Source organism: Phoca vitulina, unplaced genomic scaffold (genome assembly GCF_004348235.1).
Source record: "Phoca vitulina isolate PV1807 unplaced genomic scaffold, GSC_HSeal_1.0 scaffold17, whole genome shotgun sequence".
Taxonomy (NCBI): Eukaryota; Metazoa; Chordata; class Mammalia; order Carnivora; family Phocidae; genus Phoca; species Phoca vitulina.
Genome location: NW_022589720.1, coordinates 33,121,682 through 33,147,714, shown reverse-complemented (window position 1 = coordinate 33,147,714; position 26,033 = coordinate 33,121,682). Strand labels below are relative to the sequence as shown.

General features: G+C 39.9%; 2 protein-coding genes across 5 annotated transcripts in view; both read right to left on the bottom strand.

The window, feature by feature from the left end:
* The window catches only part of FBXO4 (F-box protein 4), a 509,956-nt gene that overhangs the window by 117,771 nt on the left and 366,152 nt on the right, over positions 1 to 26,033 (bottom strand). The gene's annotated exons all lie outside the window — the stretch shown is intronic.
* GHR (growth hormone receptor) overlaps positions 1 to 26,033 on the bottom strand; it is a 603,240-nt gene that overhangs the window by 256,408 nt on the left and 320,799 nt on the right. The window contains exon 1 of one of the 4 annotated variants that reach the window (XM_032415199.1): positions 2,536 to 2,708. The exons of 1 other annotated variant lie outside the window; for it this stretch is intronic. Coding sequence is in view for 1 of the 3 variants with exons in the window: in XM_032415196.1 (XP_032271087.1) it covers positions 1,487 to 1,499 (13 nt within the window). In the remaining 2 variants the exon portion in view is untranslated. Of the gene's footprint in view, positions 1 to 1,486; positions 2,150 to 2,233; positions 2,516 to 2,535; positions 2,709 to 26,033 lie in introns of those variants that run through there. 2 more of the 4 variants (XM_032415197.1, XM_032415196.1) reach the window with 2 other exon arrangements.

The following is a 26,033-nucleotide window of genomic DNA, read 5'->3' as shown; positions in this document are numbered from 1 at the left end:
CTGTTAACACAAGCACCAGATATAGCATAGAGAAGATGCCTAGTATCCATTTTAAGTGGTTTATGATGTGGTCTGCTGTTTACGCACTAATAATAAAAAAAACACAGCCCCAAACTCTGCCTAGAACAAATATTTGCAACGTAAAGTTATGCTCAGTTTGAAAAAAAAAAATGCACTGGAGAGTCATGGCTCTGTCACTGCCTTTACAGACTTTCATTTCACACTTTAGCCTATTAAGTGTTGGCCTTCCATAGCATTCAGCAGACCAAAACTATAATTTCACTGTGATATATTTACTCCAAATGGAAAGCTGAATGTTGGCTCACCAACTTTCCTTAGACTTATGTGAATCAAAAAGTTTACAAGGGTGGAAGGAGATAAAGGACGAGCCGTGCTTAAACTACAAATGATGTCCAAGGGTCTCTGGGTGAAAACACATCCTTCCAGCTGCATCTGAAGTCCATCTGAAGAGAAACCGTAAATAACCAGAGACCCCTAGAAATCTAATCTGGGAACAAGCTTTTCTCAAAAGGAAATAGAATCCCCAATCACAGAAAAGATGGAACTAACAATCCTGTGGACTAAGTCATTTTGTTTCTATCTAGCATTTTAATTTCTGGAAAATATTTCACATTAATTACCTCCAAAGTGTATATACCTTGGCACACCAGAGAAAAGGACTAGCAGGGTGACCCAGGTGGAAACTAGCCTAGAACACCAATTGCTCACCGCACAGCTGCCGCAACATGTATTAAAGGTGAGTGCCTTCCCGGGCACACGTGCCAGGGATTCTAAAGGTAAACACTACAGAGACCATCTAGTTTCTGAACTGTGCCCAGCTGCACCCCGGGAATCTCAGACCTGCAGCTCCAACTCGGGTCTGGGCCTCCAAGGTTCTGTACCTACACATAGAACCCTCGTCCTCCTATTGCAAGTCTCCTGAGAGCTCCAGAAACCTCCTCCTCCAGCCTTCAGCTCCTCAAAGGCAATGGGTTTAGTGTTTTAAAGCTAAGCAGGGTCGGGCCTGGTTAGTACTTGGATGGGAGTTTAGTGTTTTTAAGTCCGTGGTATTTAAATCCTATGCAGGAACTCCTGCGACTTCCCAACCCTCTGGCCTCCCGTTACCTTTCCCTGTCCCTTCCAAGGTCTCCTGGCTGCACAAATGGGCGGGCGGCACCTCTCTGGCCTCCTCCTCCCCCCTGCACACCCTACTGGCTCAGGCGCCGACACGCCTCCCCAGGCGCACACACGCGCGCACACACGCGCACACACACACAGCGCGCACGTACACCCATACAGCACGCATACCCGAAGCCAGGTTACCAACTCCCGCAGCCGGGCCCGAGTCGGCGTCCCCACTCGGGTTATATATAAAGCACTCGCCCCAAAATAGACTCCCCCACGCACCCGCGAGTGGGTGACCCTGCCCGGCACCCTGTGCACGCCACCAGCACCCTCTCCCCTGACACGCGGCTACCCCACTCACCCGCAGCTCTCATGCTTCGGGCAGTTCTGTCAAAACTTTGAGCCTGGTTGATTTCATAACCACAAGTGTGTCAGGGGCTGGGGGTGCTCGGCTTGCCACGATGTCCACCCACTCCAGCTCCTGGGGACTGGTGGCCGTGAGTCTACTGACCCCAGCTCCGCGGGTGTCAAAGCGTGGCTGCAGTCTGCACAACGGGCAGAGGGCGGTGCGCTTTGGGGAGGAGCGCGCGGTGCCGACGCGCACAGCCCGACGACCTCCCCTCTCCTCCGGTCGCGCCGCCAGGGACCTCTCCCCGCTCCGCGGCGGCAGCCTCAGCAGTTCCTGCCCCAGCCCGGCTGATGATGTCAAAGAGAAACGCAAAACTTTTACGACTTTAACAATCCTGGCTTCAGAGGAAGCCCCTCCAGGTACCGCAAACACCGGCCACAGTAGGCGCCAGCGTGGGATGGTTCGCCTGTCGCCCCCAACTCCTGACGCCCACCACCAATGTCCACACACACACACATCCACAGCGTGGATCGGGTTACAACAACCCACCAGCAGAAAACAACTTCTTCTCGAGGAGGAGGGGAGCACAGCCAACCCCCAAGTCCCCCGGGAAAAAAATGACTCGTGTAAATACATAAGCCAGATCCCCACTTTCATAAACAACTGGTCCACTCCTAGGCCCCCGGGCACAAAAGGGGGGACAGAAGAGCCCGACTCCCTGAGCCTCTCCCCCCCCCGCCCCCCCTCCCGCTCCAGTACCTCTGAGTCTCGCCTACGGATAGAGAGCGCGGGTTCGCTTCCGCGCTGGGGCCGAGGGCGCGGGGGCCTCCGGCCTGCGTGGCCCCAGCTCGGGGTCCCCACCGCCGCCTCGGCTCAGCAGCAGCCGCCGCCACCGCCGCTCCAGCAGCCGCCGCCGCCGCTCCCTAGACCGCCTCCTCTTCCCATGGCTGCGCCCAGCTTGGCAGCTCGCGGGCTGTCAGGCTTGGGGAGGAGGAGGGGGCGGGGTGAAACGGGAAGGGAGGACGGGAGGGGATGGGTGGGAAACGGCGGCCGCCGCTCACCAGGGGTCACGCCGGGCCCGGCCCGCCGCCCCCGCGACCCGGGCAGCAGCGGCGAGGGGAAGCGGGAGTTCGGGGCGACCGGTTCGAGACCCGGTGCGGAGGCGCGGAGCGCCGTCCGGGCCAAGCATTCCGAGGAGCTGGGATGAAGCGTTCCCCGCGAAGGAGTTGGAGTTGGTGCGTGTCACTCTCTTCTGGGCTGCGCGGCTCCTCCTAGAGGAAAGTATTGGTAGTGGCAGGACACTTCCTCTCCGCCCACTCCTGTTCCCGAAAAGAAGGCAGGACCTAAAAGAGCATTAAGTGCAGTCAACAAATTGAAAGGAACACTTAAAGAAAAGTTAGCTATCTGCAGGAATGGAGGGAAAAAGCGAGCAAGGTAGCCTGGAAAGCGTGATTAGCCAACCAAACATTGCCTCTCTCCACCTGCCTCTTGCTCCCTGGGTGAAAGGATAGTTAAAAGTGGAGAGGATCCTATTTTAGAGGTTAGAAAACAGAGACAGAGAGATGAAGTAATTTGCCAAAGGCACGAGGCATGTTAGCAGAGGTGTTATGTCCCGAAGCCAGAGCACAGGGCTGCAGGGTGTCCGGACACAGGCCTCTCAGCCTGAGGAGGTCCTTGTGTGTCCCGCAGGGAACGCCTTTTAACGCCCTGCGCAGGACACAGCTCATCTGTCAAACCCGAGCCTGTCCCCCTCATTCCACTGTAGGGAAATAAAGTGAGAGGAGAAGGGGTCGGAGTGCTTCAGAAAGTTACTAGCGTTGTGCATGAACATGTCATTTGGTAGAGCATCACCCTCCCAGGCACCACATGCTTTTCTTAGCAGAAAGTACAAAAGTCCAGTTCCAGGTTGTCTGTGATCTGAAGGAGCAGCCAGTCATGCTGTCTTTTTACTATTTACTTTACTACTGACTGCCAGTGTAATGTCATTTATCTAACAGCTTCTAAAGAGCTTCGGCTCACTAAATGACTCTATTATTATTATTATTATTATTATTATTATTATTACAGGGCTCACAGACACAAAGCCAAGTTTATACCCAGAGAGAAATGTTTAAACAACAGTCTAAAGAAACCAAGCTTCTTCGCCCTGGAATAAAAGATTGGGGGGGGGGGGGGGGGGCAGGGGGGGGAGAGTAACACGTGGTGAGTGGTGCATGGAAAGGAGTCAGGAAGGAACACAGGGCCGTAGATGGGGGCAGCAGATGATAGTCCTATTTTTTAAAATTTTTAAAAAAGATTTAATTTCTTTATTTTCTCAGAGAGAGAGAGAGAGAGAGCACAAGCAGGGGGAGCATCAGGCAGAGGGAGAAGCAGGCTCCCTGCTTCTAAAGGAAGGACCCTGGGATCATGACCTGAGCCAAAGGCAGATGTTTAACAGACTGAGCCACCCAGGTGCCCCAGGATACTCCTATTTTTAAAGAAATCAAAGAAGTGGGAAATTCTGTTCCTTAGAGTCCTTTTTGAGTCTCAGCTGTGGCTCAACAACCCAACTGTTCCAGGCAAAGACAGAATGAGAGGAGGAGGAAAGATTCTGGAAGGGGTGTGTATCATCACTGTCCTATACCGTGGTAGGTGTCCCGTGGATGTTGATTTTGAACTGGTCCTATTCTATCCCACCTGAGTACAAGAAAGCTTTCTTCCCCTGAGGCCCTTCCCCAATCCCTTGATTTCGGGCTTCCAGGCTTTGCTGGAGCAGTAGGAGTGCTTCCTGGTGTCTGGAGTTTTTAAAATGGGAGTGGCCTACACAGAGAGAGATTAGGGTAAAGGCAGGCAGAACTCCGGCTGGGTGGTCAGTACTTGCCACACTGGCTGACAGGGCAATAGTGACAGGAGTGGAGACCAGGCACTAGAATGGAATGCTGACCCCATTCTTGTCTGAGATGACCTTCCCAGTTAGCGCGTCAGACTCCAGCACCACCACATTCTCTCGTTATGTCCTTCCTGTGCCTTCTCATCCTCTTTCCCCCACCCTCCAGCCCAGAGAATCTTGATGTAGTCTAGGAGGTGGCAGATGGACTCACAAAATATTTTCTATGTTCTATTGTTCATGGCCTGAAAGGATTTAAGGGCCATGCTAAAAAAGAAGGATTGCCTTCTTTTTTCTTCTGGATTTAGCAGTAGCCTTCATTCCCTAAGACATGTGGACTTAGGGAATGAAGGCTAAGGCGAAAATGTGGACTGACTGCTTTTGCTTCTGCTCCATCTTTGGGAAGATATCAGCGTGCAAGACAACACAGGAAAAGACACATCGGTTAATATAAAATCTGATGGAACTGGATATAACCTTGCAACTTACATGGAGGGCAGTCTTTATTTTTAAGTTCCAGGAAGAAAGGTCCCTTGATCTCATATATGATGAAGTGTAGGTCTACAGCAGTATGTCCCTCTTTATATCTTCCAGATTATGGGGGGAAATGTATCAGGTCTTAAGTGGACTAGTTTGTTACAAGTTAAGGCACACCAAAGCACATTCACCTCATGAAAGGCAAGGTTGCACTTACTCAGGCCTTCCCCTCTGCCTGGAATAGCCACCCAGGCGCTCCATGTATTCTTAATATTTGTGCCTAAAATGTCTAGGTTAGTGCCCAGCAAATGGTAGATTCCCAATAAATGTTTAGTCAAATTAAATGAAAATTTAGGGGCGCCTGTGTGGCTCAGTCGTTAAGCATCTGCCTTCGGCTCAGGTCATGATCCCAGGGTCCTGGGATCAAGCCCCACATTGGGCTCCCTGCTCAGCAGGAAGTCTGCTTCTCCCTCTCCCACTTCCCCTGCTTGTGTTCCTGCTCTCCCTATCTCTCTCTCTGTCAAATAAACAAATAAAATCTTAAAAAAAAAAAAAAAGAAAATTTATACCACCCACATTTCTATCTCAAACCCAGATCTCTATAAGGAGCTCCTAAGTGCCATATTCAGAATCTGTTCTCTTCTTGTGAATTCCTCCATGACCAGCACCACCATAATCTCTCACCTGGATTACTCCTGGGGTCTCCCAACTCCACTAGTCTCCCTACATCAACACCCTCCCCTACCCCCCCACCAACCCAGAGTCCTGTGCAAACTCACTTACTAGAGAAATTCTTTTTTTTTTAATATTTATTTTATTTCTTTTAGAGAGAGAGAGAGCAGAAACAAGAGGTGCAGAGGGAGAGAGAATCTCAAGCAGACTTCATACTGAGCACAGAGCCCAATGTGGGCCCAGATCTCATGACCCTGAGATCAATGACCTGAGCTGAAACCAAGAGCCGGGTGCTCAACTGACTGCGCCATTCAGGTGCCCCAAGAAATTCTTTTTCAATTAAGTCATATCAGGGCATTCTTCTGCTCAAAACTTTCCAATGGTTCTCCATTTGAGTCAGAGTAAAATTCAAAATGATCCATGACACCCCGTGTACCGATAGGGACTCATGAGTGAATGTTCCACTTTAAATCATTTAAGTGTAAAGATTTAAAAAATAAAAAGTATTTTTTGAGATTATTTTCCCTCTCCTTCCATCAAATACAAAATCTTGTTTTTAAAGGACATGTGATAGAAAGTCATCTAGCTTCTGTCTGGATAATTATGTTGATGAGTAACCCACTAACTCCCTTACTGGGAAGCAAGCACATTCCATTTTGTGACTACACTATTCATTAAAAGTACTTTAGCCAGACTCTGATATTCTATTATTTGTACCCAGTTCTATCTCTAGAGCTCATAGGGACAAAATTCGCCATTTAAATTTTTTTTTTCTTTTTATGAGACACACTTTCACATGTCTCACTGCAAGTTACCTCTCTCCAGGCCAAACATGCACAGGTCTTTTCAATACTTCTCATGTGATGTGGTTTCCAAACCTGACATCATCCTGGTGCCCCCCTTAGTGTGTGCTCCAGTTCACCAAATTCCTTTATAAATTGCTGTTCTCATTATCAAATTCAATCTCCTGATGGACACCACAAAATAGAGGAAAACCATGAGCTTCCACTTCGGGCCTCTGGAGTAATGGAAATGGCAGGAGCCCTGGAGTCTGGCAGATGTGGGAACCCCAGCACTGACCCAACTTCATCACTCAGGTTACTCTCTAAGGAATAAATTTAGCAATGTTTCCTTGATCCAAGCATTTCCATCTCCTCTTTCCCTTCACATTCTATCCTTTCCTACCTTTTGTCTTCACATATTATTTTGTTCTTTGCTTCTATCCTTTTCATTTTTAGAAGAGGTGAAAATATAAAAGCAAAAAAGGATATGAATGAAAGGAATCTGAGGAGGTATGAAAAAGTTTCTCTTAGCAACTTTCCTTTATAGTAATTAGGCATACAGAATATTTCCAATTACTAAATGAACTATCAATCGAGTTTGCTAATCAGACTTCTCTGAGAGCATCATGAAAACCCAAGAGGAAGAACACATGAAAGGAACAGACCTACTACCACCCATAGTCTACCCAGTGAGGTCAGGTGAGGGAATGCGAGGGAGATTCCTGACTGGAAAAACCCTTAGGGAGAGCAAGGACTGTATTGAGGAGAGAGAGGGCTTGCAGGGTAACGCAATTTTGTCAAGGGCACCGGCCCTCTATAGCACTTGCTGAACCAAGTGTAGGGTTGAGACATCTTACCACAGGAAGCATGATATCTGTAATAAAAGAATTTGAGAACTAAGTAAAATAGGTCTCAACTATAGTAGACAAATAATAGATCAGAATGTCTGTTGAAATTACATTTGCTTCATAAAATGTGTTTATCATAGGTTTTCCTAACACTGTATAGTATTCTAGGAACATTCACATAAATTATGTCAATTTTTCTTCACAGCAGTTCTGTGAAGAAAGTGCAATTCTCCTCTGTTTATCAGTGAGGAAGCTCACTTAGAGAAGCAAAGGGACTGGGCCAAGCCCATAATTAGGTAGATGTAGGTTTGGATGGGAACCCAGAGCTTTTCTGGGATGAGTCCATTCTTTGGAATCCTCTACTGTCCCTCCAGGTAGCCACAGCTACCATCTTGTCCATCTTGTGTGTGTGTGTGTGTGTGTGTGTGTGTGTGTGTGTGTGTGTGATCTTAATTCCAGTATAATTAACATGCAGTGTTATATTAGTTTCAGGTGTACAATATAGTGATTCAATAATTCTATACATTACTCAGTGTTCATCACAATAAGCGTACTCTTCATCTCCTTCACCTTTTTCATCCATCCCCCCACCCACCTCCCCTCTGGCAACCATCAGTTTGTTTTTACACCACCAGACCACAAGCATCTGTCTGAGACAAAAACTTTAAAATTTCCTCAAATTTCTGGGAATCAAACTAACAGGGAGGATGGTGAGGGGGGCGGAGATCAGCAGTCTGTTGCATTTTAAATACCATTCCATGCTGGTTCACCTCTAATATTTGTGGGGTCCAGAACCAGAAGATAAATGGAGCCCATATACCATAGGCCTAAATATTTAAAAGTGATAGTCAAACTAACAAATTGTTGGATACAATATGTTCTATTTTCTCATCTTGAGAAATGCGCCTTCCCAAGGACTTGGGAGGAGGCGTTTGAATTTAGATTTCTCAGAGTTCTGCACCAGGAAGTGGCGATGCAGTGAGATCAGGTTGATCCTCAGTGTCCATCCTCCCCACTTCTCTTTCTGCTCATAGCTCTCCCCTCCACACAGAGAGGGTCTCCTCTATGTGTGTGTAGAACCCCAGCTCACATGTCTAAGCTTTAACCAACCTCTCTCTCTCCAACCTCAGGATTCAGGGCATTTAGGCTGGGAACTCCAAAGTCTGAGATATCCTTAGAGGACAGTCTAAAGAGAAAGCACAGCCCATGGGTGGGCACATCTCATTCGCCCAAAGTTTCCTTGTCTTGTGAATTAGGACATGGGCTACAAGAGACCCAGTGCAAGGACCTCTCTTTCATAAGTCTGAGGACAGTACTTATTATTTGATTTCATTTATCTGCATGTACATTTCTTTCACAGAGGCATTGGTCTAAGGGCATCTTGGAAAGAACATCCAGTTAAGGAGTCCAGTGCAGAATGCAGCATACATTAAGTACTTAACAAATGCTTGCTTAAAAAGTTGAACTTCATTTTTTAAGGCCATTTGATGCTCAATATTATAAATCAAGCTAAAATAAAAGCAACATATTATAAAATATATTTGAAATATATATCCAGAAGACACCAACAACCTGGTAGTAAAAATCCTAGAATTTATGGGCATTTGGGTAGATGGCAATTTTTAGTTAATATGAATAGTTCTCCTATGGATTATCTGGTATGTGTGTTTTGGTGAGCATTTGTACACAGTTCTGCTGGGTACATACAACCAAAGAGTGTTCAAAGTGGCTGCATGAATTTGCACTTCTACCAGCACTGTATGAGAGTGATCGTTCACATCCTCACCAGCACTTAATGTTTTTCACCTTTTTTGTTTTAGCCATTCTGGGGCCTGTGGAGTAGTACTACATTCTGATTTATTCTTAGTATTTTCTTGATGTCTAAGGAAGTTGAGCATCTTTTCATGTATGCTGGTCATTTGGACCTCCTCTTTTGGAAGTGTCTGTTTAACTCTTGCCCATTTTACATATATATATGTATATATATATATATCTCTCCTGAATTTTTTAGTTATTTGGAAAAATTACACTAAATTATTAACTGTGGTTTCTTCTAGGGAGTGAAAATTTCTGGAAAGTGGGAGGTAGGTGGGAGGCATGAAAGAACAGGTTTTTATACTTTTACACTCTGCTTTTCTTTGAAATCAGGGAACTTGAATCCGATTAACAAAAACCTCATCCAAACCAGAAGCTGAGTATTCATTTAGTACTAAAATTATATGTCTTATGAAGTGCTTGAATGGCAATTTCCTCTAGTAGGCTAAATATATAATTTGCTTTATATACTTTGATTCACAAGCGACTTTGTAGAAATACATACATTGTATAATGTGATATGAGGTACCATCACTAATTAATTATTTTTTATATAATAAAAAGCATGAATAAGCCAAAGCAGTGGATACATAATAATCACTTTATTTCTGTTGACTGATAATTTTCTAAATCAACATATGATGTCACAGTTTTTAATCTTATTTCCCTTATCTGTTTTATCATTCATTTGCCTTATTTATCTATCTATTTAATGTTTTTCTAGCCCCCTTCTTCTGAAAGAGGACTTGAGATGGTTTGTGGAGAAATGTATAAGCCAAAAAGATGAATAAAATAAAGCAAATGAGAAAATGGGAAAGGAAAGAAAAGGGAATAAAACTAAGATAACAGGCAGGGATAGTTAGCCTTTGAAAGCGTATCGTAATGTACTGTTCATTTGCCAGAAGTCAGCCACAATATTTACTCTGAGTTTCTTGGTGGCTATAACAAATAAGAGAAAAACTAACAAATAAAAAAACATCTTCAAGATGTACAGTGCCCATAGGTGAAAGCCAAGCGTTGTTTAGAAGTACATCTTCCAAAACCAATACATTCAAGAAGTTGTTCATGGAGGTCATCTTACATGGATTTGACATGGAGGACTGGATGATATATTGGTGACTTTGTATAAGATGAGACCGAAGGACTCTCTCTTCCTCTGCAAATTCATGTGGAGATACCCAAATGGGAAAACGCTGCCAGAAATTTGAGGCAATCTCACACTCATCTTTTAACTTCTTTTTAACTCAAAGCCATTGGTAACATTTAATTTTAAGAAACAAAGTGTTTACTTCATAGCAACCACAGAAAGTTTGGTTCAAAAGTTATTTTAATTTAATATCCTAGATTTGAGAATATTGGTATTTAAAAATTTAATTGCATTCATAGTTCATGAAAATCTTAAAGAGTCTATGGAACTCTGTGTTCCAGGGTTTAAGCAGAATCCATGCAGATAAACAAAAACCAAAATGAGCAAGATATCTGAGATTTATTTACAATTCCCAGCTTTCTTGGGATTATTTGAAGTGAAAGATTGACCTAACTACTGCCTTATCTGGGGGTTTATTAAGTTTACTAGAAATATGTCAATTATTTCATATATGCTTATGACTCACAAAAGAGTTAAACAGTTTTAACCACATTTACATGCTTTATACATGATGAATGTTGATTTCAAACTGAAAACCGTCAAAGCAAAACCTAGAGCCTGTTTTTACTCCTTGCGATCACTGTCTGAAAATAAGTTTGCAGAAATAAACAGCCTTAGTAACTTTAAATTATTTTAAGTGTCCATAATAGGACAGCAGAATCAGCAGCCCAATATTTGTGGTGTGAAGCAAGATCATCAAAGTTTCTCAGATAAAATTCCTCACTATTCTCTCATGCTGCTCTACTCCAAATTCATCTTTCTGAGCATGAAATTCCAATTTTAAAATTCCTTCTTTTGGTGAATTCTTAGTTTGTAGAGTGGTCTTGTCAAGATTCAAATATTTATTTGAGATGAGCAACAAATTAAGTTACTAAAAGCTATTTGTGCATTCACAGGGACGAATTAAGTGGTTATATATTTTTAAAACAAAGTACCTGTTTCATTTATGTCCTTCCCCAAGAATTCTATATTTTGAAGGAGATTGTATGTCAAATATTAAGTTCATTTATTTCCATTTTTATTAATCTATCCATACAAATACAAAATTGAGCTGCTGATCACTATAAGATAATACTGAGTTAACATAGTTTCATTCAATGGGGAGGAATTAGGTGTTTTATATTTTCTATCCGGCTTTATTATGGATCGTGTATATTTTGCATTAGAAGAAAGTGACTATACATAGAGTTAGATGTAGGTATGTCATAATACTATATATGTATACCTATATATTCTAGAATCTTGTTTTAATTTTGAAATATAACTCCATGGTAAAAAAAAAATCAAACAACACAAAAGGATATATAATGAAAAATTATTTGCAACAGATAAAACAGAAAAAAAATTAATGTAAAAGGAGATCTTATTAAAAACTCATTTATTAAAAAAGTAGACAACCCAATAGTAAAATTGACATTTCAAAGATGGTTAAGAAGAGAGCATTCACAGAAAAATAAAAATAAAGTATTATAAACATTTGAAAAGATGCTCAAATTCATTCACTGCTAAGAAAATGTAAATCAAAATAATAAACTTTTTTTATTCTATCAGATTGGAAGAGATAAAACATGTTAATAGCATATAATATTAGTCAGGGTGTGGGGACAAAGACACTCTTGTTAAATGTCAACTGAGAATAAAATATATTTTCAGAACAATTTGGCATATCTATAAAATTTTAAATGCATCTATCCTTTTGGCCAGAGATTCCACTTCTAGAGATGTATATTTATAGATGAACTCACAAAATTTTGCTAAATTATATGAATGAAAGCAAGTTAAAAATAATTCTGCATTCTTTGTCTTTTAAATTTTTAAAAATGATGTATTATTTCTATGCAGAAAAGTTTAATTTTTATGTGGTCATACTTATCCATTTGCTTGTCACAGGCAATTTACTGTCTTACATAGTTAACTCTTATGAGATAGGACAAAGTACCACCACTTTTCATTTGAGGAAATGGAGGCTCAGAGCATTTACCTAGGCAGAGTGAAAGTAGAGATTTGATCTCAGTTCTAACTGACTTCAAAACCTATAATATTTTCACTGCATCATAATCTTGAAAAGTTGCAAGATGGAAACCTTGAAGGTAGCTTGGGCATCACCACCACAATTTGAATTTCTACCAGTTCAGGGACCACCAGATGGGAAGAAACTACTCTTAGCAGCTGCTGCACAGTTCCACTCACGGATTCACATATTTCGCCTCTCAGGTTTGGTGTATCAAGTATGCATCCAAATCTTGCTCCACCATAGAACGTTGGAATAAATGAAATCACATTTCCCTATTTGGAAATGTATCTCTGAAGATGCTAATGTTTTCAGAGATTTCCAAATGGGAAACTAACACGTCAAAAAGGTGATAGCAAGCACATGGGGAGAGGGACACCCCCATATAATGATGGTATTGTATAGTTAATAACATTTGTAAATGGTAATTTGGCAATATGTATCAAAATTTAAATTCCACATATTCTTAGAATCATCAGTTCTACTTCTGGGATCATCCTACAGTACATTTACCCAGTACAAAAATATATGGATAATGATATTTGTTTCATCTTTAATGTAATAGAGATAATTTGATGGCAAAATGTTCCTTAATAGGGACCAGTTAAATAAAGAGTCCATGCGATGGATTGCTTTGCAACTCTGTAAAGAATGAGATAGATCAGTCATCACTGATATGAGCTGCTGGCAGTGATTAAATAAAAATAGTTCCAGGAAAAAAAAACCTAAAGTAGGAGCCAAATTCTGTAAAAATGCAGAGCAAAAAATCTGGTTACCCCTAGGGGTAAAAACAGGGGAAGGGACAAGTAGGGAAAGGTGAATGTTCACTCTTTAGTCCATATAGTTCTGTGTGCTGTGTGAATTTTTTCCCAATGAGTAGGTAAAACTTTCACAAATTCACACCTTACATAGTTTGTTTTATTAGATTTTTTTTCAATGAGCAAGGACAAGTTCTGTAATTTTTTAAAAGGCAGTGACTTTTTTAAAAAGGCAATGATTTTTATAAAGATAAAAGTAGTACATATGCTTTGGTTTAAGAAACAGGTACTGTGATCAAGCTGTGTAGTCCACACATTGGAATAAACCATTGAAGCACACTGAGGATGAGAGCTTGCTTCCACTAGCCACACAAAGCAATAGATTAGAGAGCTTTTCTTTCAGTAAGAATTGTTTACATTAAAATTTGGCATTGTTATTAAACCAACTTTCTTGAGATGATCTAGTACCCTTTAAGCAAAAATGAATCACAGGGAATGATAGTTGTGTTAAGAATTCCCATAAGGACTCCCTTGGGTTCATAGAGATTCAACTGATTCATATACTTTGAGGAAAGGAAGAGCTCAAGAGGAATAAGGCTAGTCATTATTCCAGCTCCTACTAAAGATCAATTTCCTTTCCTCTGAGTGCTGGCACCCTATCCTGTGCTTGGCAGAGTATTTTCTCAGCATAAGTCAGGGAGGAGTTGTATATTCTTTCTTGTGGAAGAGTCAGAATCCTTTGCACATTTTAGGTTAAGGTTGGATTATGCTATCACGGTAAAAGTTTAGGTCAGGAGGTAAACTGTACTTTGTTCATTTATCCAGATACAGGATTTACCAAGGAGAAACTCTGTAATTATTACTCCCTTGTGAATTCAAAGAAGACACAATAGCTTTTCTCTTGAATGCTTTGCGTGTGATATGGTTTATTATCCTAAAATTTCTACCCCAAATAAAAAGGTTTTAGTTGGAAGCTTGAGATGATTCATTTAAAAATATAAATTCTAGATATGCCAGAAAGGAGGCTGGGCTGGCCAGAAAATGTGGGGTGGTGCTGATGTCATTTACATTTGGTTGTTATGAATTGATAGGAATACCTCTGGGTGTTGCAGCGAGAGGTTCAGCAGTGTTATGCAGAAGCAAAGCGTAACTGACTATAGTCTGTTTCTTCTCAGACTCAATCCCCACAGTTACTTTTCCTCCCAAAGCCTAGGAACATAAAACCCACCCTCCTGCCCCACCGCCTTACCTTCTCTGGGTAAAACAGAAGTAGTTCAGAAACAGAATTCTGTTGGATCTAAATGCCGTCATCATTCCCACATAATGATGATTGTCAAAAAAGGAAGAAGAATCCTTTTTAAGTTTTGTGAAATCAGGAAGAGTCATCAAATTATTGAAATGTTGTACAAAGTCAGAATTCATGAAATAAGAACTCTGTGCAGCAGAGACTGATCATTTTTGTAGTGTATTGGTAATAGAGTCAATTATTTGATGGAAAAGGCATTTCAAGGTAGAACTGCATGAAACTCAGATGGAGGGGATGAAGGAGACCTAGACCAAGAAAGAGTCAAGAAGGAAATCTGATCTTACGCAACAGAGGCAATGACCTAAGCCATGCTTCTGAGCCCCAGTGATTATCCGTATCTCATTGTACATAATACACTGCATTTCATTGATTCAACCATCCTTAAAGACCCTCTTGTCTTTTTAAGGAGCCCAGTTAGAGAACGCTGTGGGCTTTATCTTAGAAAGGCATCTATGGCATCTTGGTGGTGCTCAGATTTCCCTTCCAGAAGACTTTAATGACTGTGTGTGTGTGTGTGTGTGAGAGAGAGAGAGAGAGAGAGAGCACGCAAGAGGATGGGGGAGAGACAGAGGGAGAAGCAGGCTCCCCGCTGAGCAGGGAGCCCAATGCAGGACTCGATCCCAGGACCCTGAGATCACAACCTGAGCCAAAGGCAGACGCTTACCCGACTGAGCCCCCCAGGTGCCCCTCCGGAGAACTTTATCTGCAACTACCGGGGTAGGCAGACAGCCTGCAGTGGCCACACCTTTGAATCTGCCATCATGCTCATTCCAAGGCCACACTTTCTCCAGGCTGCTCCCAGCCAGTGACTGGCTACTAGAGCTAGGCCGTTTCTGCCCAAAAGCAGATCTACTGAAGGGCAATCTGTGCTTGGGACTCCCCATCGACCTGACTGAGGCCCTCTCAGAGTGGCATTAGAGTGTGAGGCTCTTCCCACAGGATCGTCCTTCCTTCCTTCCTCCTCTCCTTAGACAGGGGCTGCAACTGCATCATGTGATGCTCTCCTTGCCTATTCTGCTCCCTCTCCTCATGTCTTTCACAGGTGTCTCCTACAATAAATCCTTCTACCATCTAATTCTGTCTTGGCATCTGCTTCTCAGACAACTTGGAATGATACAGCATTTGAATTAAGTGGACCCCAACTTGCAATGGAGATAAAAGTTCTCCTATGTACTTTGTTGAAGAACTTTTAAGTGCTGCTTAAAAGCTTGCTCCAGTGAGAGTCATTGCTGTCTGTCATGTGTTTTAGATTATTTGCAAGGAGGCCTTGAGTAAGGGGCCCCTTATACTGAACAATGGAGCTATTGCTGCTTAGAATACTATGTATAAGAGAATCCTCAGGGACTTGGCTTTCTTTCTGACCAAAATACAATTTGCCTATCAGCCAGAAAGAGTTGCATCAAAGCCAAAAAGTTGTTTATTGGCATCTCATTGGCAATACTTTGCAAACATATGCTTGATGTTCAGGTGCAGAGTTCTTATGTGCTGAAATCTAACAACTGGATCCATCAAATTTTCAAGAAGAGTATGATATTTGATTTTTCTTACATTGGTCTCTGCTTAAAAATGATAACCTATTCATTGAGGATGCCAAAATCTGATTTTAATATGATTCCATTCAGTTCCAATTAATTAAAAAAGATAAATCAAGAGGGCCAGTTTACTTAAATTTTTCAGTTACACATGTATGTATCTATAATACATTCGTTGGCCCTGCAGATGAGTTCATGGTCATCCACTTTTTACCTTCTATAGACCTCCTTCGAAGTGGCTTGGTTTTACACAGAAAGTGCCCCCAGGTTGAATATTATACCCTGTGCAACTAATGAGATTCACAAATATAATTTAAACAGCCCAAAATATTTCTTGATAAAACTCTATTCAAATTTAATTTTTAAGCTATTAAAAGCAGATTTTATTCACTATCTTTTACAATACTATCAGGAATTTTAGCATAATGAATTTATATATTTCCTGTGCTATTTTATTATTTTCTGTATGTGATGACCTATTACATTGATTATGTCACATAATTCACATTATGACCTTATGTAGTAGGCTATTTATTATCTCCAACTTTAAGACCCAGAAGCTGGGTTTTAGAGTGGTTGAGAGACTTACTCAAGGTTACATAGCTAACTATCAGTTTAGCAAGGATTTGAATGTGGCTTACTCTGACCCCAAGCCTATGTTTTTACATACACATGGTGCTTTATTCCCAAATGTCCTACACAATAAGACAGGGGCCATGCTACACATTAATAAAACATTGCTTAAGTCTCTTAACTTCTCTAGGAGAGTTTATAAAACAGAGTTTATAAAACAAGAAGGTTGGGTTGGCCTCAAGCCTTAGGCCCTCTCTAGGGGTCCCTTCTGTTCTAACATTCCTTTACTCTAGAGCTAATCTGGATAAATTCCTACCAAAACATAATCTGAAAGAAAAATTATATACAGTGCAGGATGCAAGCCCCTGCACATGCTGATCGGCTGTGCCAAGTCTTCTGAAATGTTCTTAAGTTTTATTCCTCCGTCTGCCTTAAAATAGAGTGTATATGGCAAGAAAAGAAAAATGTTTATAGCTTTGATAAATGAGTGTCCTGTGCTCCCGCTGGGGAACATGATTAAGTTAAAAGCCGTGAATAAATCTCAAAACCAAGGCATCATAATTTAAGATGAATGAATAGCTGTAAACTATATTTAAATATGCACGTGAATTCACCCGAAGATTTAAAAAGGCCATATAGCCTACAAAATTTACATGAGTGTTCCTTATTATAAATTCTAGTTGAAGCAATAGTATTTGGGTGATATGTGCATTTCCTTACCTGCACTCATCCTGAAGTTTCTAGCCCAATAATGCTAGTAAGTGATAATATCTGAGGTGAAGGCCATTTGGATCTAGAAATGGCCACTTCAAAGCTCTTCAACAATCAGTGAGCGATCCAAATGGAAATTCTCCTACAGGCAGCATGATATAAATTGTCCTCTTGGAAGGACTGGCATCTCAAATTTATCTTGTGCTTGAAAAGATATAATTTCCATATAAAATATAGTCAATTTCATGTTTGTATTAGCAAATTGATGCCATATGGGCAGACGATTATTGCATAGGCCAGGTGGCACTATGACACAATCATGCAATTTACTCCTCAGAGTTCTCTTCAAGTTTTATTCATTTATTCCCATTATTGTTTACTGCTGGAAGCCTAGTATGAATTTTTTGCCATTTTGGACTGTAATAGATTGCTGTTGAATAACCTGCTCATCCTCCACTTGCTATTATCAGACAAGCAATAGGAGTACTGAAGAGTGAAGTCAATATTTAACTCTGCAAAGTACTGAGAGTCCTAAAAAATACTGAGCCCAGGATTTCCTTTATAAAATTACTCTTTTATAAGAGTAATTCTTATAAAAGAGTAACGCCTTCTCTCTCCATCTGTTATTTTTTATCATCCACTTCAAGTTAAAGCCAAAACTTTTGCCCAATGGACCTGCCATTGCATTTTTATTATTTGTTTAAAAATCAAATTAGGCAGCTTATTGAAAACATATTGAATGATCAAAATGAAATAAGTCTGTAAAGCTCAGTCTTCCTTTCCTATTTTTTTTCCACAGTAGCAGCTGGAAGAGAAGCTTTCATGTTCTTCGGGAACAGACAGAAATTGCTCCTTCTTTTTTTGGATACATTAAAACAGACCTGAAAATGTAATTTCCTTTTCTTTTCCCCATGAGGGGAGATAACCCAGATTTTAATATGGCAAATGTGCCTGTAAAACAAAATGGAGCTATCTCAGTTTATGTGGATGGTCTCCTTTTGATACACTGTCATCAAAATGAAGCAGAGAAACATACATTTTCCTTCCTAGCTGAAAGAAAGAATTAACAAAAGGAAATGGAAGAAACAAGCTAAAAATATTTATTTTTCTCTCTTGCCAGAAACACACATACCCACCCCTTTCCTGGAGGTGCCACACAGCTGATATGGCTCTTGTTAAATAGTAACTAATAGCAAAATGTCAAGAGTCTAAAAGGAAATTGGTTTATAGTTCTCAATCCCAAAGTGAAATGTTGTAATGAAAGTCAAATACAGCAAACATATAACTCAATGTCTTGATGTTAAGTCATGGAAGATAACTATCAGAATTTGGGTTTTGTGAGAGCAATGAGTTCAGGTGTGCCCATATTTTTCTTGGTGAATAATGCTTAAGTTTTTAGCTGCTTAATTTTCTGACTAATGTTGCGATCCTCCCAGTCTGAGCCCATTTAGAATAACTTACCCATCATATAAAAGACATATAATTTCAGATGACTATTTCATATTAATTAATCTCCCCTTAAACCTGCCACACCTCTTCTTCACCCTCATTTCTGGCTGGTGACATTGTTTCTTAGTTCACTAATAACATTGACGTCATCAGAGGAGAGAGTCCATAGACCTGCCCTCCACCACCACCACCTTCCAGCACCTGTTCACATATATCTGTTATGATGGGTCTTGTTTCTTTTCACTCCTACTAAATCCAGACTTCTTTCTTGTGCACAAATCTCCATGTCATCTCACTCAGAACATTACTGTCTCCCTTTTCTCCTACTATCAACTTTTGTTTTCTCCTGAATCATTCTTGTAAGTAGGCAGACCTATTTTCATAATCTTTATATTAAGAAGAAAAACTGGGGGTGCCTGGGTGGCTCCGTCGGTTAAGTATCCGACTCTCGATTTCGGCTCAGGTCACAATCTCAGGGTTGTGAGATTGAGCCCCACATCAGGCTCCACACTGGGCGAGGAGCCTGCTTAAGATTCTCTCTCCCTCTACCTTTGCCCCTCCCCCCGCTCTCTCTCACTCAAAAGAAAAGAAGAAAAACTGTTCTTGATCCCACTTCCCCTCACAGTTATCACTCAATTGTTTTTTTTAATTTTATTATGTTATGTTAATCACCATACATTACATCATTAGTTTTTGATGTAGTGTTCCATGATTCATTGTTTGCGTATAACATCCAGAGCTCCATGCAGAACGTGCCCTCTTTAATACCCATCACCAGGCTAACCCATCCCCCACCCCCTCCCCTCTAGAACCCTCAGTTTGTTTCTCAGAGTCCATAGTCTCTCATGGTTCGTCTCCCCCTCCGACTCCCCCCCCCCCCTCTTTCTCTTCCTCCTTTCTTTTTTTTTTTTTTTTTTTAACCTATTTTGTTTTATTTGTTTCAGAGGTACAGGTTTGTGACTCAACAGTCACTCAATTGTTTTTATCTGCCTTTGACAGCAAAACTCCTTGAAAGACTTACTTATACTCACTATTTCCAATTCTTCTTCTCAAAATGCTCTTAATTTCACTCCACTCAGTCATTTCCTCCACGACTCCATTAATACTGGCTTTGCCTAGGTGATCATTGAACTTCCCATTGCTAAATCCAATGGTCAATTCTTCGTCCTCATCTTACTTAACCTATCAGCAGTATTTGAAATAATTGAGAGGTCTCAACTCCTAGGTATTGTTTCTTTATTAGGTAAGCGGAAACATACAGATGGTTTTGGAGACTCATTTGTTCTTCCCTTCTGGTAGCTTAGTGAGGTTGAATTAGCTCAATAGGAGAACTGGCAGATACCAGCTGCTAAGCTCCAGAGTGGACTTTCTAGGAGAGTCACTTTCTCAAGAAGGAAACTTTCATTTTACATAGTAATCTAGACATTGCTGCCTATTCTTATACAGACACAGCACATTAGAATGATGGTGTCTTTCTCCTGGAGTCCTGTCTGTGGAGATGAGAGCTCAGGGGGCCCCTGTGTGCTTGTTACCTCCTGGTTAGTGAGACTTTGCCCAATAAAACTTATTCTGAATGTAACATGATATTCACAAGTAGTGCATACATGAGACTCTTTCGCTGTCAACTGGGAACTCTTCACTCAAATATTTTCTCTCCTACCATGGTGACTATTCTCTTAATGATTTCATCCAGTCTCATGACTTCTGTTGCTAGGTCAGACCTCTCCATTGACCATGAGAGGGCAAGAGTGAGGATACTGGGGTGCTGATAATGTTCAAAACCCAGATATGGGCATGTCAGAATTCACTGGATTGTCCACTGATAATCTGGTTGTATTTCTGTATGTATGTTATCTTTCAACAAAGACATACCCAAAAAAGTCATGTTGGAGGTTTTTATCTTATCTCCAAAATGGAAATAATAATATTTCATAGAAATGCTATGATTATTAAAAGAGGCAACACATGTGCAAAATACTGTCAGTTTGTAAGGTGGTCAATACCTTTCATTTTACTCCTTCATCTTCTCTTTAACATACTGATGTTTGCTAATTTTTCTATTAAACAAAACTTCCTTGGCATTAAAAGAACTAGTGGGTCTTATGGAGGCTACTTTTGTCACAGGCTGGAACTCTGACTAACCATGAGAACTTTAGTAAGGGATTACAAGTATCTTGAGGTCAAAGAAATAGTGATTCTAAGAAGAAGGTGATCAAGTATGTGTCTGATTAAAAGGAAAAAGGTGTGTGTGTGTGTGTGTGTGTGTGTGTGTGTGTGTCCATCTGTCTGGTTTAAAAAGAATGAGATGAATTAATCTGTGCTCATCTGGAGTTACTGAGTAAAGAGTGAAGGGCTGAATAGTGTGTAGAGTATATGACTGCACCATATTCTCTGTGTGTTTGTGTGCATGTATTCACGTGTGCATGTGAAAACACGAACACACAGATCCTTCTATGTTTGCATATGCACAGAAAGTTAACCAAGATGCTAATTGCCTCTGTGAACAAAAGTAAGGGACAGGGTTCCCTGACACCATGCGGCTACTGTATTAGCCCTGGACTGCCTACTCCAGACATTTCACTTGTAAGAAAAATAAAACTCTATCTTGTTTAAGCCATTGCTATTGTAAGATGTCTGTCATACATGGTTGAACCTAATACCATTTGCCACAATTCTATTCCATACTGATTATTTTTTTTTATTTTGAGTAGGTATTTTTTGAAAATAGTAAGAGAAATGAAAAATTGCCTTTTGAATCTATGCTAAGAAACCAAAAGTAGATTAATTGACAGAAACTAAGAAATCTAGGAAAATATGTGGGACTTATGTCATATATGTGAAAAGGTCAAGGGAGATGATTTAGGTGAAATTAGCACACAGGTAAATTTTGTCCTTGGTGTCCTATCTATTGCTTTCATCTATACTTTCTCTCCTATAATCTCTAGTCTCTCTCCTGCCCCCAATCATTATTATCCCCAAATCCATCTTTCCATGTTTCATTCTGGTTCTTCTTTTTTTTAAGATTTTATTTTTTAGTAATCTCTACACCCAATGTGGGGCTCTCAAACTCAAAACCCTAAGATTAAGAGTCATATGCTCCACTGACTGAGCCAGCCGAGTGGCCCTCATTCTTGTTCTTTATTGACTTCCACAAATGCCCTCTTAAGAATTAATAGTTAATTAACAGTAGTGTTAAAAGTGAACTATTAACATTGGTTATCTGCTGGGATTGTAGAGAGGTGGATCTATATGGAATAAGGTACTCTTGGTGTAGCAGGAAGAAGCTTCCTATTATTCTTGCCTCTTCTCTTTGATATGCTTGATATATACATTCTAAGTTTCAAGGCACTGTTTCTTTATCAATGGCGTATACTTAATTAATGCTGTGCCATTAGTTTAAGAGGGCCATGACCAGACTAAAACTGGAAAACCAAATAAAATAACATTTATTCGTAATAGAGTCACGCTGGAAACAATCCAAATGCATACCAACATGTTAATGGATAAACAAATTTTGGTATATCCACATAATGGAATCCTACTCAATAAAAAAAAAAATGAACTGTTGACTACAAAAACGACATAAATCTCAGAATAATACATAATTACTGAAAGACGCCAGACCAAAAAATGCATACTTTATGATTTTATATTTATAAAAATCTAGACAATGAAAACTAATCTATAGTGAAAGAAAGCATTCATTGTTATCTGTGGGTGGGGGAGGAAAAAAGGGAGAGGAAGGTTTAACAAAGGAATGTGAGGGGCGCCTGGGTGGCTCAGTCGTTAAGCGTCTGCCTTCGGCTCAGGTCATGATCCCAGGGTCCTGGGATCGAGCCCCACATCGGGCTCCCTGCTCTGCAGGAAGCCTGCTTCTCCCTCTCCCACTCTCCCTGCTTGTGTTCCTTCTCTCGCTGTCTCTCTCTCTGTCAAATAAATAAATAAAATCTTAAAAAAAAAAAACAAAGGAATGTGAAAAAACTTTTGAGTATGTTGGATATTTTTTAAAAATTCTTTATTTCAATTCAATTTAGTTAACATATACTGTATTATTAGTTTTGTATTATTAGTTTAGAATTTAGTGATTCATCAGGTGCATATAACACCTAGTGCTCATTCCATCAAGTGCCCTCCTTAATGCCCATCACCCAGTTACCCCATCCCCCTACCCACCTCCCCTCCAGCAACCCTCAGTTTGTTCCCTATCGTTAAGAGTCTCTAATGGTTTGCCTCTTTATTTTATTTTTCCTTCCCTTCTCCTATGTTTATCTGTTTTGTTTCTTAAATTCCACATATGAGTGAAATCATAGGTATTTGTCTTTCTCTGACTTATTTCAATTAGAATAATACCCTCTAGTTCAATCCATGTTGTTTTAAATGGCAAGATTTCATTCTTTCTGATGGATGAGTAGTATTCCATTGTATATCTATATCACATCTTCTTTACCCATTCATCTGTCGGTGGACATCTGGGCTCTTTCCATATTTTGGTTATTGTAGACATTGGGGTGCATGTGCCCCTTCAAATCACTATGTTTGTATCTTTTGGATAAATACCTAGTAGTGCAATTGCTGGGTCATAGGGTAGTTCTATTTTTAACTTTTTGAGGAATCTCCATACTGTTTTTCAGAGTGGCTGTACCAATTTGCATTCCCACCAACAGTATAAGAGGGTTCCCCTTTCTATGCATCCTTACCAACATCTGTTGTTTCCTGAGTTGTTCATTTTAGCCATTCTGACTGGTGGTATCTCATTGTGGTTTTGATTTGTATTTCCCTGATGTCGAGTGATGTTGAGCATTTTTTCATGTGTCTGTTGGCCATTTGTATGTCTTCTTTGGAGAAATGTCTGTTCATGTCTTCTGCCCATTTATTGACTGGATTTTTTGTTTTTTTGGGTGCTGAGTTCGATAAGTTCTTTATAGATTTTGGATACTTGCCCTTTATCTGATGACATATTTGCAAATATCTTCTCCCATTCTGTAGGTTGTCTTTTGGTTTTGTTGACTATTTCCTCTGCTGTGCAAAAGCTTTTTTTTACTGATGAAGTCCCAATAGTTCATTTTTGCTTTTGTCTCTCTTGATTTTGGAAACGTGTCTAGCAAGAAGTTGCTGCGGCTGAGGTCAAAGAGGCTGCTGCCTGTGTTCTCTAAGATTTTGATGGATTCCTGTCTCACATTTAGTTCTTTCATCCATTTTGAATGTATTTTTGTGTATGGTGTAAGAAAGTGGTCCAGTTTCATTCTTCTGCATGTGGCTGCACAATTTTCCCAACACCATTTGTTAAAGAGATGAGTATGTTGGATATTTTCATTGTCTTGATTGTGTTGGTGGCTCAACAGGTGTATACATATGTCAAAACTTACCAAATTGTACACTTCAAATATGTGTAGTTTATTATTTATCAATTATATCTCAACAAAGCTATTAAAGAAATTGATAACATCAGAGTGTATCACACAGTGAGTTCAAACTTTGTCTCATGAAAATTTTCAGTGTATAATGTGTATATGTGTGTATGTATACAGCACCTGTATTTACATATTGATTCCTTTTTTAAACAAAATATTTTCTGATTGGTTAATTTCTGCTTTTATTCTTGTTTCCCTTAGGTATGTTTTTTGCACTCCCCTCTGCTTCTCCGCCTCCTAAATTCTGGAATTAAGTGTATAATTCATTTATTTTCATTCTTTTGTTTTTTAAAAAAAGATTTTATTTATTTGAGAGAGAGAAAGAATGAGAGAGTTTGAGTGCGCATGAGCAGGGGAAGGGGGAAGCAGACTCTCCACTGAGCAGGGAGACTGAGGACACGGGGCTCAATCCCAGGACCCTAGGATGATGACCTGAGCCGAGGGCAGATGCTTAACTGACTGAGCCACCCAGGTACCTTCATTCTCTTGATATTAAGAATAAAATAATTTAAGGCTATAATTGTACCCCTAAGGAATGCTTTTAGAGATTCTCATCTATTATTTTAATATAGTATTTCCAGTGTCATTAGTTTGTTTGGGTTTCTTTTTTGATCAAACACAGATTAATTAGGAGAATTTTTAATCTATATTTTATTGAAGTGTAATTTCTAATTTTATTGCTTTGTGCTCAGAAAATGTGCTCTGATCAAGAGACACAGTGAGAGAGGGAACACAAGCAGGGGGAGTGGGAGAGGGAGAAGCAGTCTTCCTGCGGAGCAGGGAGCCTGATGCGGGGCTTGATCCCAGGACCCTGGGATCACGACCTGAGCTGAAGGCAGGCGCTTAATGACTGAGCCACCCAGGGGCCCCCAGCTTCTCTTAATAAGAATTAATCAGTTAGGAGCATAGCTCTGAAGTCACACACACTGGAGTTAGAATTCTATTTCCCTCACTATAACTGTGATTTTGGGGGGACAAATTAGATAAGTTCTTTAAGCTTCAGTTCCTGCATCTTTAAATATGTTCAGTAGTGTCTATCTTGTTGTATTATTGTGAGGATTAAATGAGACAATACATACAAAGAAGTACTTAGCATAGTAGCTGGCCTAAAATGGAATTAAACACGTATTAGCTAAATAGTATTAATATTGTCAATTCATTTTTGACCTAAGAAATAAGTTTATTCTAACATGTATTCTCAAGATACAGCACTTAATTATAGATCATCTTTTATTATTTAAATCTATTCATTATTTAAATCTGCTATGTTCTTATTATTTTTTTCTGTTTTAAAGCGGTGTGTTAAAGTCTCCCATTAAAATTGTAATTTTTTGAGGACTTGTTTTGGCAATAACTTATTTATATATTTCAATGTCCTAATATTTGTTCCACAAAGTTTCGTGATTATAATATCTTCTTCAATATTATACTTCAAATTAATATAAAGTGGTGACCTTCTCCATTTAATTGAATGCTTTGAGGCTTGAATTCTACATGTTTTTAATAATAGAATAATCACCTGATTTTTTGTTTGTTTATACTTACCTGAAAATATCCTTTTTACTTAAATATTTGTATTAACACTTTCAAACACATCTTTGTAAAGATCATGGAGATGGAATGTGACAAATCCATTAGTCTTTGTTATCGAGTAGAGGGTGTCAATACAGTTATGTTTAAGATTATGTCCCTCTGTGTTAATTTTAGAGGTTATCTTTTACTCTGATGTTTGATGGTTTTCTTTTCCCCTTTCAATAGATTTCTTAAGATAAACACTACTTAGAGTTATCATTTTTATTAGAAAAACTATTTCTTTCCCTGTAATTATGAATACCAAGAATGAAATAGTTTCTATTGACACGCCTATAAAATAATTTTGTTTTCTTCCTCTCTCAATGTCTGGTTTTATTTACATCATCTATTATTCAAATTAGGAATTTATTTTATAAGATTCTTAATATTTTACAAATTTATTTTTAACATTTGCATTGGATTTTCTAAACATTTAAAGATAACTAAAATTTAAAATGTCTCTGGCTTGCTAGTTTTATTGCCTACTTATAGTTCATTTATTTTCCTCATTCTTGAGCTCTTAGTTTCATCTCTTGGGTAGCTCTAGTAAATTTTTGAGTAACGTTTGAAGGGATGGTGTCTTGAGAGTATATTTTCAAAGCCCTCACATTTCTATTCTTTGGTGACTG